The sequence below is a fragment of the Stegastes partitus genome, unplaced genomic scaffold (assembly GCF_000690725.1).
Source record: "Stegastes partitus isolate 25-593 unplaced genomic scaffold, Stegastes_partitus-1.0.2 Scaffold8, whole genome shotgun sequence".
Classification (NCBI taxonomy): Eukaryota; Metazoa; Chordata; class Actinopteri; family Pomacentridae; genus Stegastes; species Stegastes partitus.
The window spans coordinates 375,701-389,097 of record NW_007577739.1 but is presented as its reverse complement, the minus strand read 5'-3'; the positions used below and the strand labels follow the sequence as shown (position 1 = coordinate 389,097).

The following is a 13,397-nucleotide window of genomic DNA, read 5'->3' as shown; positions in this document are numbered from 1 at the left end:
TCAGGCTCCATAATCAATATCAGTATCAACCCTGAAAAACCGTATGGTTCGACCCCCAGTAAATATTTCTACCAGCAGTGCAGCACATGTGGGATTAAGTCTGTGTTCATGGCATTGAGGGAACTCGTCCCAGTGCAATAATGTGACCTGTTCTAAGCTAACTGGTTTTTAGAAATCGAGAAAGAACATTTATTGCTGTCTTTTATTTATATTTAAGCTATATGTAGATGTTCAACACAAATCCTTGTTACGTTTCTTTACCATAACTTCTTGAAAGCCAAAGTGTTTTTTGCACCTCTCCATCGCCCCCCCATTGACCTTGAACCGTGCAGAGGTCTCACTCCAAGGTGGCCGAGGTGTGAGAAAGACAGAGAAACCCACGGTGATTTGAGCGAGGGGCAGCGGAGGCAGCGTATCGGGGGTTGCCCCGGGCGTGTGGAGAGGCCCGGCGTCGGAGCGGTCCGGGCGGCGCGGCGGTGGCAGCCCGCACAGCAGATGTCGGCCAGTTGTTGTGTGGAAGCGGCGCGTCGCTGCCTGTGTGGGGCACACCCAGAGGGAGGGGCGGCCAGGGGAATGTGTTTCGCTCTCCTGTCATCCTCCACAACGCAGGCCAGATTAGATTGGAGCTGACAGCGGAGGATATTCAATTAGATTGTTCATGTCACTCAGTGGCTTCGATCAGAGTCTCTCCTGATGCCTTTGTGTTTGCTATCGCAACAAGGGAGAACGCAGCACGCTCTGTCTTTTTGTGTCATTTCCATTTATGTCGACCTCTAGCTCCGGTCCTCTTCATTATTTTTATTATTGAATGCTACATGTTAAATATTGACATTACGGGGGCATGTAAATTTTTTGATTTTCATTGTTCACTTTTCAGATGCTATAACATTGTCTGACCTAAAGAACCCATCAGCTTTGAGACGACAAATCAAAACGGAGCTCTTCCTCCTCAGATGTCATTGATGTTAAAGAAGCATGTGATTTTCATGTGATTTTTTCTTTTTCCTTTGCAGGGAAACCAGCAGCACATGCAGCAGTGACCCTGGCCTTTTCACCAATGATGAAGGAAGACAAGGTATAAAAACAGGCCAATACTTCCTAATATACAGTGCACTAAAAATAGTAAACAGCTGATTGGATTTCTGGCGCTGGCGGTACACAGATGAAGCTTTCTGTGTCGTGTGAAGAGGGATGACGAGTTGTCAGATGTGGACAATACCCTGCTGGAGTCTGAGGGAATGCTTGGGCTGGAGACGGAGGTTTAGATACAATGGGCTGGTTGCTGGGCACCCAGGCGACTCTAATAAGACGTTGTCATGTCGTGTTAATGAGCGCTGAAGCCTTTGCTAATCTCATTAGCCGTGGTGGGGCCAGGCGGCCTCTGATTTAACAGTTGTCACTACACCTTGACTGTGAGAGGCATGGTTCCTCTGTGCGCTCTGCTGACTGACAGGTCTGAGAGGAGCTCGCTGTCTGGGGACCAGACGGAGGCTTTCTGTTCCGACGCACTTAAACGAGTATTTACGCTAAAATTCAATTCCAGCCATTATTGACACACGCTCAGTCGTCAGAGCTCCCGATGTCTGTAGGATCACCAAACGTACAGCAGCTCAGCTTCTACCAAACATAAACTGTATTAAAAGATCCTTGAAGCCCCCTGTTGGTTGATTTGAATCCTTTAGTTTGGAATTTGGCGTTTACCACCTTAATGGGAACTTAAAAGTGCATCTGTGCAGGACCAAATCATCAGTCACAAGGTAGCCATTCCCTAAAGTGTAGCTCCTTTAATGTCTATATCACTCTAAATAGGACCATTGTTTGGATGTTAACAACTAAAAAGTTATAAAAACAGACTGAAAACCAAATGTACTATAAAATTACCAGAGATCTGAACTGAAAACACTGAAATAATCACATTTCTGAGATGAAAACATGCACAAAACTTAAATGCTCACTGTCTCTTTAAAGCATCGCTAAGCCTCTATCCTCATTGTGGTCGCCATGCCCTAAAGCATGCCCTGCTTTATCCTCTATTTCCCTCCAAGTGGGACCATAATATACAAAACTACCATCATGCTGTATTGAAGGAGACGTAAAACTAACCATTAAGGCCATGAACTCACTCGGAAAATGTTTACTGAGGTAACAAATCAAGTGGGATTTCGGTTCATTCTCTCATAGACCTCTGTACTATCAGACTTCTTTACACGTAGCAAAAACGGGGATATTTTAATGGGCATTTGGTTTACACATAGGCAAAGCTACATGCCGCCGAAAACGATCATATCTGAAAACTCCGGCCAAAGTGGAGATTTGGGAAAACTCCGTCTTTACGTCTGACATCACAGTATGAGACAAAAACATCATCAGCGTCATATGGGTGACCATGTTTACAATTTGGCTACGTCCATATACTTGGACTGAAATGTTCCACAGTCAGTATTTTCAAGTATTTTACTTGTTTTGTACTCTAAACGACCCTCACACTATTATCGTTGGAGTAACAGGAAGTTTTCGTTGTTGTGTTTTTTCCAGGATTCTGATTGGCTACTAGCATGGCTTTATGCTTCTCGTTACACTGCCCCCTACAGGTCTGGCAGCTCATAGCAGCTCTTAACGACGGGTTTATTTGTGTAAATGACGTTATTTTTGAAAACGTAGATCCGTTGTTGTGAATGCCCGGCTACGAGTAAACGTGGCATTAGTTTTGCAAATGGGGATCCGCCCCCTGCTGGCTGCTAGAAAGAATGCAGGTTTAAAGTCCTTCCATTTGGCTTCACTTTTCAGACATACATGAATTTTGTCACACAGGCTATGCTCCCAAACACTAAGACTCAGAAACGCTTAAAATAACGTTGATGACTTTTCAACCAGCAGCTCAGTCAGCATCACACAAGCATCTAAACCATATCGTCCAGTATTTACCTGGTGCTTCCAGTTCCATCCTATAATATGTTTTCTAGTACAAGCTGCTGCAGTGGCAGGCTAACTGATGCACCATCTCCTCTTTCCTCGTGTGCAGGTGACGATGAGCAGAGCGACTGGTTCTTCGAGGGGGACTGTGGAGTCGGGACGGGCGTGGCTGGTCTGCTGCCCGGCTGGGACTCTGACAACCAGCTTTCGCTCGAGGACAACTCGCCCACCTTCCTGCAGCCTGCACGACCCTCTGACAGAGGTCGTGGAGAATGATTTTGTCATTTAGATGAAACAGTAGTTTTGGAGAGACTTGAGCCTGTGTTTTTGTCTTGTAGAACTGTATGAAGAAATGACACCACTTGTCCTGAAACGACTGCCTCGGCTTGCAGCGGTTGTTCCAAAGATTCTTTAAGTTGTTTCCTAAACCCTGAATGCCCTTGATTTATAATTTTTAATCATCCTATTAATGCTGGTCGTACTGCGTCTTTTGTTCATGAAATGTGCCACGGTATGATAAACAAACTTTGCATTGTCGTCTTCCTCCTGCTTCCCTTCTGAACATTAATAATCTTCTTTGATCATTTTGCAGCATGAGAAGATAAATGTTGTTTTTTTGCACCTTTGCAGGGTATCATTCACGTCTCAAACGGCTGCCTGCCTCTGCCGCCTGCTGCATCAGGAAGGACAGGAGGCGGCTTCCCAGAAAGGTGAAAGAAAAGTTTCCACTTTATTAATCTTACAGCTGTTTCACACAGTTTCTCACCGTGTGTCTCTGATGTGTGTTGAACAGGGCAACAGCATGCCCGTGTTCGTAGAGCGACTGAGACATTACTCCCAAGATCCTTACCAGAGAGAGTAAGACGTCAAAACCTACGAAAACAACATGATGTGCTATTAAGTCCATTTCTTTCCATCATCGTTGTGCTCCCTGTAACTCTGCTGTGATCGTCTCCTTTTAGCTTTTGGCTGCCTTCTGTAGGAAAACGAGACCGAAGCCAGGTACGTGACAATAAAAACACGATCCTTCCGCTCACTTTGTTCACGTTCTGATGATAAAACTGCTAAAATCTAAACGCCATCGATGCTCTCCATTTCCAGCTGAACCCTTTGTGCCCGTTGCCAGTGTGTCCTATTGACATGATGTCAGAGAGCTCCCGGCTCAGATGCTCCTCCTCGGCCTTCAGGAACAGGTAGTTGACGCCACACGTTAGTCGAACAGACTCTCTCAAGGGCCTATCGGAGACGCCGTTCACTCGTTTTCAATCGCGGCTCAATGTATTGACGGGCGGGTCTGTGGCCGGCTCACTTTAACCAATCAGTTTCAGAGCATAGGCCAACGCTAACGAGAGCCGTCTTCGTTAGGATGATGCCTCAGAGACTGTGTGTGTGTGTTTGCGTGGGCAGATGTATTACAAACCTCTTCCTTCTTCATTAAAGTGAGATTGAGCCGCGTGTGTGTGTGTGTGTGTGTCAGGAAGAAACTGTTAGCCTTTTTGTGTCCTATGAATTTGTACATTCAAGACATGTTTCAGCGCTAATGTATGCATGTTGCAAATACACTAGAGGGAGATTTAATCTTCACCTGATACTTAAAGCATTCTCTTGGCGGTGGCGTAATACACACGGATCACACTTACTGTGAGTATGTTCATGTTGAACTGTTTTAATGATGCCGCGTTGACTTTGTCGTTGTTGGAGGTCTCACAGATACACTTGTTTTCCTAAAATGTACATGTTTGTCTCTTTTTTTTGTCCTTATTAAAAGATGATAGGTAGCAAAGTAGTGGTAACTCTAAAGATAAAACATTCAGAAAAAGAAAACACAAGTTATTATGCAAAATGTTTTTGTAAAAGATTGTCTTGACATTTAAAGCCTTTACTTGATGGTGCCTAAAGCGAAAACCTACTGTGTAAAAACCAGGCTCCATTCAAAATCCTGTTTGTAAGCAAAATTGGGAATACAGTCGTGACTCGATAATCCGACACTAAATGTAGAACCGGATAGCAAAGCTGTCGGATTGTCAAGACGGAGGTCGAGATACAAGGAGGGCTTGATGCTTGAACGGCCACTTCCACTGCGGGGGAGCGCTCTGACGGGGTGGAAGTGGCCGGAACGCACAGACAGTACTTGGCTGCTGATGCCAGTTTCATTAGCGGGCGGCTGTGGCTCAACCTGCTGGCAGAGCAGGTTGTCCTTCAATCACAAGGTTGGCGGTTCGATCCCCTGTCCCTCCACATTCGACGTGTCCTTGGGCAAGACACTGAACCCGAAGTTGCTCCCAATGGCAGGCAGCACCTTGCATGGCAGTTCTGTCACCATTGGTGTATGAATGGGTGTGTGAATGGGTGAATGAGAAACATTGTAAAGCTTTTTGGATTAAAGCGCTATATAAGTGCAGGCCATTTAGCGGTCACAGTTCTGTTTCCACCATCGGCGGAGGTGGCGGCGGCGGGAGTGGAGGATAGAATACCACCACAACCATGGCGATTACGTTGTAAATGTGCTGGCTCCGGTTGGACAACTACTTTTAAAAAGAAAAAAAAACCAAAACTTTAAAATCACAAGATACGCTCCACCGTTACCATTTGTTTACTTCCACAAACACACTCGCGGCGTGTGATGTGGTCGTGTCCTCTTCTGCGCATGCGGGACACTTTGGGTCGTATGAAGTTCACACAGCAGATCACATACAAGTCGCATTTAATTGTAAATGTGAACAAACTCGCAAAAAAATCGGATTTCACAAAAAAATCCTCATTGAGCAAGAAGTCCGGCAGTGTGAACGTAGCCAATCTGTGGGATTATTCAGTCAGATAATACACTGATATCCATATTTGTGACATAAAATGTCATGTTGGAGTCAGAATCCAAGGCTGTCGGTATGTTAAGGCTGTTTTTTATGGGTTCTGTTCGTTTTTCTTAAAAACCTGTCGGATAGCAAAGTTTTCGGATTGCTAAGGGTCGGATTATCGAGTCACGGCTGTATATGTTTGTCTCTTTCTTTGTCCTTATTGAAAGATGATAGGTAGCAAAGTAGTGGTAACTCTTCTACATGTTTATAAAGATGAAACATTCAGAAAAAAACAGAAGTTATTATGCAAAATGTTTTTAAAAATATTTTCTTGACACTTAAAGCCTTTACTTGATGGTTCCTAAAGCCAAAGCTTGAATAAGACAGGCAGTACTGTGTAAAAACCAGGCTCCATTCAAAATCCTATTTGTAAGCAAACTTAGGAACATCATTAACTATAAGGATGATAAAATAATATGAGAGTTAAAGGCAGTCTTGGCTCATAGTTGCAGCTGAACTGACAGTAGCAGAAACTCTTGGATGCAGCAACACTTCAGTTTTTCACTTTTCAAGGTCAGCGTTCCCAAATAGAGAAATACTACGTGTTGACACACTGTGGTTATAATGCAGATTTAAATCCCAGCATTTCTGGGACTGCACAAAAACATTTAAAAAAAAAAGGAGAGGTTTATCCAAAAGATGTTTGTCAAAGCATCACATCGCTCCCAGTCATCCCTGCAACCGTCGGATCTGCATGGGGGACTGCGGAGGAGCCGAGCAGCCCTCTTGGCCTCGAGACGGTGGGACTCCTCATTGTATTGTTTCCACTCTGCCTATTTATGGTGCATTCTTAATTTTGTTTCACACACCGCTCCTTTTCCTCGCTCTCTCTTGGGTGATTTCACAGAGCGCTCCAGCGCTCCTTGATGAGGGGCAAAAACACGACTGCTATGAAAAGCCCCCGACTTCTTAGGGCTTTCTTTTCTAAACTGGCCCCTTTCTTCTCCACCTGAAAGGTTCCTTCAGATTCCAGTTTAAGGCATTGTGAATACTAATTTCTCTCTATTAAAAAGCCCTCATATCCCTGCCATGCTGTCATTTGAATGGCAGACTCAAGGGAGACCTCTTAATTCCTTTATAGTGGGATTCAAGACCCTTCACTTCAAAAAGTATAAATCATACTCCCAAATGAACGAGGGAGAGAGGGGGGGGGGATTGACGAGAGGGGCTTCTGATGTGTCCCGTTGGACGGCACGAGCTGAATCCATCTCCCCAAGCTGCTCAAATCCACTCTCCAGTGAGATGGCTGCTTTGTCCTCACGACCCAGCTCTGCACACACGGCACCCATTTAACTCCTTTAACTTCCCGCAAAACACTCCGATATACAAACAGTTGGAAACGCGTGACAATGAGAAACGCCACGATTCGCTCTCCACAAACTTTAAAATGCCCACGTTGTTGCTGTTTTTTCTTCACTTTTGAACATCTTACCTGCGTGATCGATTTCCAGCGTTGAGCCTCTCCAACACGTGACTTTTTCCTTGTTTTCCAAACACCCTTGAGAGAAAAGTGTTTTCTCGGCGGGCAGAGCATTAATCTTGTATTGTTGAAACGATATTGTAATAATAAAAGCTGTCATCTCTTGTTTGACGCCGCTCCACGATGGCGTCTGTGATATTAAGCGATAAAGGCTGCGCGAGGTTGCGCGCCGCTCATCCTCGTATCGGCGCGTGAATAGGCGCAATGCTTTGTGGGATTTGGCCGTAATGCTCGGGGGCCGGCGGCCGCCTTAAAATGCATAACTGCCTCCCACCTGAGCCAGGCGGCAGCAGCAGCTTTTATCTATTGACTTATTTATTTCTAAATGGCACTTGCGCTGTGAGATAAATCATAGTCTTACGCCACTCCCTTCCCAGTTTTCATTTTAATTGTGAGATCACGGTGTCAGCAGTTAGTATATTGGTGTGAGTGGCCTATTGATTATTGATTTGGAGCTATTGATTATGTTCCCTGGAGACCCTAATCCTTTCTGATTCATTTGAATACCTCTATTAATCTTGAGATCCTGCTCACACCTGAAGCGCCATGTACCATAATGAAAATAGATGGCCATTTTGTAGCCGCAGCTTCTCACTCCTCTTTTGATTTATTATTTTTAATTGATATATTTGCTTTTGGATGTGGGCGCCAAAATTACAATTGACCCAGTGTCAGTGCTGTTTTACTGCGCACCCTAAGGGACTGCGTTGCATTTAAAAAGTGTCTCATATGACCTGAAAAAAATCCATCTTGGACACTTTTTTTCCTTCGGTGTCCTTGTGTCTTTGATAGAATTTATTCGTCGTTGGCCGTCTCATTTACTTATGACTTGTTTTTTGTCATTGCCTCTAAGTCAGTCTTTGTTTTCTCATCACAGTTTGAGTAAATCCAGGCACAAACTGGCCAACATCTGTCAAGCTGTTCAGACTGATGAAGTAACAGATGTTAAACAATAACAACAGTGTTGTGCTTTTTTTTTTTTTTCCTCCAGTTTTACACTGAGCCATGTAACATGCTTGTAAAAAGGAAAAAAAAAAAAAAGCCTTTGGTTTGTGCTCTGAGATGAATGGTAGTGTTTTGCCTTGGTTAATGAGCCAGCTGATGGTATTCTCATGTTTGATTAGCATTGTGCTGAGTGCCTCAGTGGGCTCCTGACGGCCCCAGAGTGACGCTGCTTCTGAGCTGGGGGTAGCTGGGGACGGTCCTCGCCTCCCTCCAGGCTGCGGGGGCCCCCGGCGCGCCCCGGCCTCGGTGTAATGAGGGAAGAGATGGAGGGATGGACCTCCACACATTAAGACCAAATGCATCAGGGTATTACTTTTAATACCGCGGGCGTGCCTCGTGAAATAATGCGACGTTTAAACGCGGATCGATTTTGGAATTAAAAAGTTAGTTTGCAAAGATTTACTGTGGGGAGTTCAATGCCTGAGCTCTTTATCAGGGGCGCAAATGGCTGGTTATGTGCTGTCCGACAGAGGTACGATTGAGGGATCGATAGGCGCGTGATTTACTAACTGGAGTACAGGTAATCAATAAGTATAAAAGTAAATGAAATATGCATTACTGGGATTTTATTAGAGAGGGGTAGCAGGGAGAGAATAACGGTCAGGCCATTTATTTTTATATCTATTGATTATACAACATAGAGACTTCGCTCAAAGCGTGGCCCCGCACAGCTCTCAACACCCAGCGCCTGCACACCCGTCATGTGATTTATGGGCGTTGAGGTCATGGAACACGCTGCCTGTTAAAAGGCTGGCCTGACGGGGCCTTATTGTAGCGCCTGTCTGTTAGGGCTGGGAGCTTTATGTCGCCTGAGATGAGCTGGTTAACAAGGAGCTTTCTTCTTCTCTGAGGTGCTGCGTTGTTTAGCGCTCGTTCCTACAGGTTTATCGGCATTTTCAAGAAAAGCCCCTCTTATCAATCTTTAAAACCTCCCCCTTGATGTACGAAGCAGCATCAAGTTTAAACCTGCAGGTCTGTCGCTGCAGCTCAACTCTTCTTGTCTCCGTCCCCCCTTCCTCCAATACACAAACCGAACTCATCACATCAGCTGCTCCCCAACCCCCTAGCGCTGGAGCAGACCTTGACCTTAACTTTACATCTCAGAAGTCAGGGCTATTAAGCTCATGGGGGAGCTTTTCCTATTTCAGGGCTCCTGACATATGACACACAGGAGGCACAGAGCAGGTGTAATTTGTTTATGTGAACTATGCATTGACTCAGGCACCCCAGCATCCCTCTGCACTGGATGTTCTCCCCCCCCGCTGAAAATTAATGAAGAAAAATTAATATACGGCAAAATACGAGGCTAAACGTGAGCCGCTGGCAAAAAGTGCAGTGCCGGCGTTTATCGACTTTTATGAAATTATTACATTTCTGCATGTTTGTATGTGTGCCGTGGACGGGAGCTGCATCATCATATTGTGGTTTGTGTCTTCCTCTCCGTCTTGTGTCCTCCCAGGCAGACTAATGCCACCCCAGGGCTGCTGTGCAGAGGAAATATTAGGAAGAGGAGGCAAACAAAGGCCGTATCCGTCACAACATCAGGTAACGTCCCCGCACGTTCACACATCAGTGTCGCATGTTATATATCTCAGAGATTAGAGCCGAAAATATCGGCTTTCAAGCACTTTTTTAAGCCATGCTAGCGACGTGGCTCCTGGGATAGCAGGAGGATAGCAGTTGGATGGATTGTAGAAGCGGAGTCTGGATTTATGGCACAAGTTCACCTATAGCCAAGGTGCACGAGGGAGGAAAAGGAAGTCTAAAGAGGTCAGAACTCCAGCAACACTCACAGACCAACTTTATTGTCTGATGGTAAAATCCTCTATTGTTGTTGGGCTTGCTGGGGAAATGGTGCAGACATTTATGGAGCTCAATGAGGCCGAATAGCTTTACTGAGGCCTTTACTTCCAGCCCCGACATGAAGTTTGTATGTGGTATTTGGGGAAATATCTCAACGACATGGCAAGTTTTTGAGGAACCCTCTGGACCAGTGGTTCTCAAACTGGGGATTTAGACCCTCATGGAGGTCGCCAGATCATTGTAAAAAAAACCCAAATTAAACAAATAAAGCCTCATTTATCAAATAAATGTGTATTAGGGCTGTCAAAATTAGAAGTGTATACTTCTTCCCACTCCTTTTTTGGACTTTTTAATATTATGATTTGATTATGCGATATTATTATTACTTTTTGTTCTTTTTAAAAATTATTTTATTTTGTTTTTATATATTTTTCCCTTTTATTTGTTGGAAATAAATTCAGTCCATTTATTAATTCAAAAGAAAATGAATGTGTGCATGTAAGGAGATTAATCTGTGGAATTAACACATTCATTTTTAACGCATTGATGCATGAACAACAAATTTATTACTCATGCCGTATTAGATATTCAAATTGGGGGGTCACAAACACAAACTTATGTTATCTTGGGGGTCGTGGCTCAAAAAGTTTGAGAACCACTGCTCTGGACTCCCAAGGCTGGCAGCAGGAAAATACACGTTGTCTTACACCATTTACACAGAAACTGTAAAAGCAGAAAGAATCGTAGGATTTTCTACCTTCTGATGGCATTTGAACTGCTCATGTGTGTCATGGGGTCCGTTTTGAAACCAAATCTAAAAAAGTAAGAATTCTTATATGTAATCAAAGTCACCAAAAACAAACTGTTTCTACCAGATCCTGTAAAAAAAACAACAAATATCTGGTCTCCTGTGTGCAACCATGAAGCCACTAGTGACTCAGCATAACAGAGAGAAACATGAGAAAAATTCAGGATGTTTTTTGGCTGAACTGCAGGCAGTGTTTACATAAAGACAGATTGTGAAATATCTATAGTATGTAGGGGCATCAGTTTTTTTCAGTATCACTAACGCCTGTGAACACTGTGAAAAAAATACTATACATATAATTTTAAGTTCATTCAGTTTTTGCAAAATAAGTAATCAAAGGAATGTAATGTTTGGTCTCTCTTTTTATGGTTTATGGCATTATAACTGTGTCACACTGCACATAAGACGTTTCTGAGTTTCCTGCACTTGTAGTCATAGATGTACATTCTCCATAGACTTTATGTTGCAGTGACAAATGAACCCACAGTGAGTTAAAAGTGACGTTAAACTGCTTGAGGTTCAAAGGGTTCATTCTGGGGATTGCAATTCAATTAATCAGATCAAACTTTGAAATGACATTCAGATATAAACCATCGGGTGTACTTTGGGGTTTATATTAAGGATAATAGATGCTAACAGCCTAAACCAAGATGGTGAACATCACTGGTTAGCGCTGCTGATATTAGCATTTAGCTCGTACTGCTCTGCTGAAACACAGCCGGACAGAGCTCAGTTAGCAGACCGAGGATGACTGTTTTTAGTGCATTTTTATAATTCCGTGTTAGTCTGATGAGTTTAGAGGACAGTGTTCAGTCTGACTCAGTAGCCGTGTGGTGTTCAGAGCTTGTGTGATGTAGAGCTGGTCCTATCGGAGGAGGCACCGAGCAGCCGGCGCTGTGTGCGCTTCGACCAGTGGAGCTGCCTTTTTTCATTAGACTGATGGCTCAGGGCCTTGTGTCTTTGCCGGATTGAAATCTGAATTGGTTTGTCCACCTTTTCTTCTGCGGCCCGTCTCTCTCTCTGTGTGTGTGCGCGCCACTCCTGCAGCTGTTTGTCATTTAAATAACAAATGCTGGTAGTTCCCTGATTTAGTGAGGGGTGCAGGCCTCTGATGTATATTAATATTGCCGCACAGTGCACTGTACCGGGGTCCATCATTCATTTGGATAAAAGAGGTGGAATTTAAAAACAGCCAATGCTTTACTTGGATACAGATTGCATCCATTTATTGCACTGAGTGATGGAGCGGCCGGCAACTCTGTCCTTCACCTCCCCATCGCTGAACCGCTTCCCATAAAAGTAAAAAACAGGATTCACCCCTGGCCCCTGAGGACCCCTCATATTCAACATGCGGAACCGTGGGGGCATCCCTCAGTGTGGCGACAGCTACCAGCGCCGTGAAAGGCGTGTGAGTGTAAAATGCCCGTTTTTAAATGTTAAACAACCATTAAAACCCATTTGTGTGTCTTCCAGAATAATTTTTCTCAGTAATCTGCAAAAAAACCTGAACCGCAAACACACTAATGATTAGCGTATAATGTCTAAATAAATGTATTTTAGTGATTTATTGGAAGCGCTGTGTGTTATCTGTTGCCTAAATGACACCGAGGGAGAGTCCCTGATTGCCACATCCCCCCCCCAGCCCTGTTGAGAGTGTTTTCCTGCTTCTTGAGTCTAGTGCCCCCTGTCCACCGTGATTTATCATGCATCCCATGTCGTCCAATGTCAGTTTCTGCAGCTGCAACTGCTCTGTATAAATCTTTACTTTGGCAGCCTGCTGCACCATGTCTCTCCTCAGTAATCTCACCAGCGCCAGGAGATGCACATTCGCTCTGACAAGCTTTCACACTGGCCCGTGTGAAAATTTTGGTTTGCTGCCATTCTGACATAAACGTGCACACACAGACAAAAATCAGTGGATTTACCGAGTGGAGTTGTTTTCTAGTAAACATCTTGTTTGCATGGAAAGATTTGTTTACGGCACTCAGTAAGAAAGTAGCGGCGCGGCTCCCCGTGTTGCTCTTAGTGAACACGACAGCTGAGTCTTCGAGTTAGCCAGAGGAAGTGGATTGTTGTATGTGTTAGTGGTTGATTTGAAACTCTGTAATCAGGAGTGAAAATGGTCTGCGGCTGAAGGTATCCTCCGGGGCTCTATGGGGAATTACCGAGGCGGTACCCAGCTGTTGCTTTGTCTTCTTTCTTTACCCTTTTAGCACCTCCACGGCAGTGTTGAAGCTGGTTGTGAAAAAAGGAAGAAAAAAAAACACACAACAACTTATCAAGCCAGGTATCTGTTTGGATTAGATGACCACTCCATTTCTCAGCCTTAAATTGGCCATTTTCTACTTTTCTCACCACCATCAATCCAGAAATCCAACGCAGTCCAACAAGTCCTTACTGGATGTTGAACAAAGCGTACCGTCGTTGTCTTTTATGTTATTAGATATTATTGAAATACAGAAATACACATTCATCAGCAGCTTTGCACAATTTTAAAGAAGATTTGTTTTGTGGTTTATTAGTGAATTCTGGA

At 44.2% G+C, this 13,397-nt stretch overlaps 1 protein-coding gene across 4 annotated transcripts in view; it reads left to right on the top strand.

The window, feature by feature from the left end:
* Nucleotides 1–13,397, top strand: part of LOC103357990 (G patch domain-containing protein 2-like) — a 29,131-nt gene that overhangs the window by 7,140 nt on the left and 8,594 nt on the right. For 2 of the 4 annotated variants that reach the window (XM_008282778.1, XM_008282787.1), the window contains exons 2-8: nt 1,014–1,075; nt 3,023–3,175; nt 3,544–3,623; nt 3,707–3,771; nt 3,876–3,915; nt 4,015–4,106; nt 9,713–9,798. In XM_008282778.1, the coding sequence (XP_008281000.1) occupies nt 1,014–1,075; nt 3,023–3,175; nt 3,544–3,623; nt 3,707–3,771; nt 3,876–3,915; nt 4,015–4,106; nt 9,713–9,798 (578 nt within the window). The remainder of the gene's footprint in view (nt 1–1,013; nt 1,076–3,022; nt 3,176–3,543; nt 3,624–3,706; nt 3,772–3,875; nt 3,916–4,014; nt 4,107–9,712; nt 9,799–13,397) is intronic. The other 2 variants (XM_008282769.1, XM_008282796.1) reach the window with 1 other exon arrangement.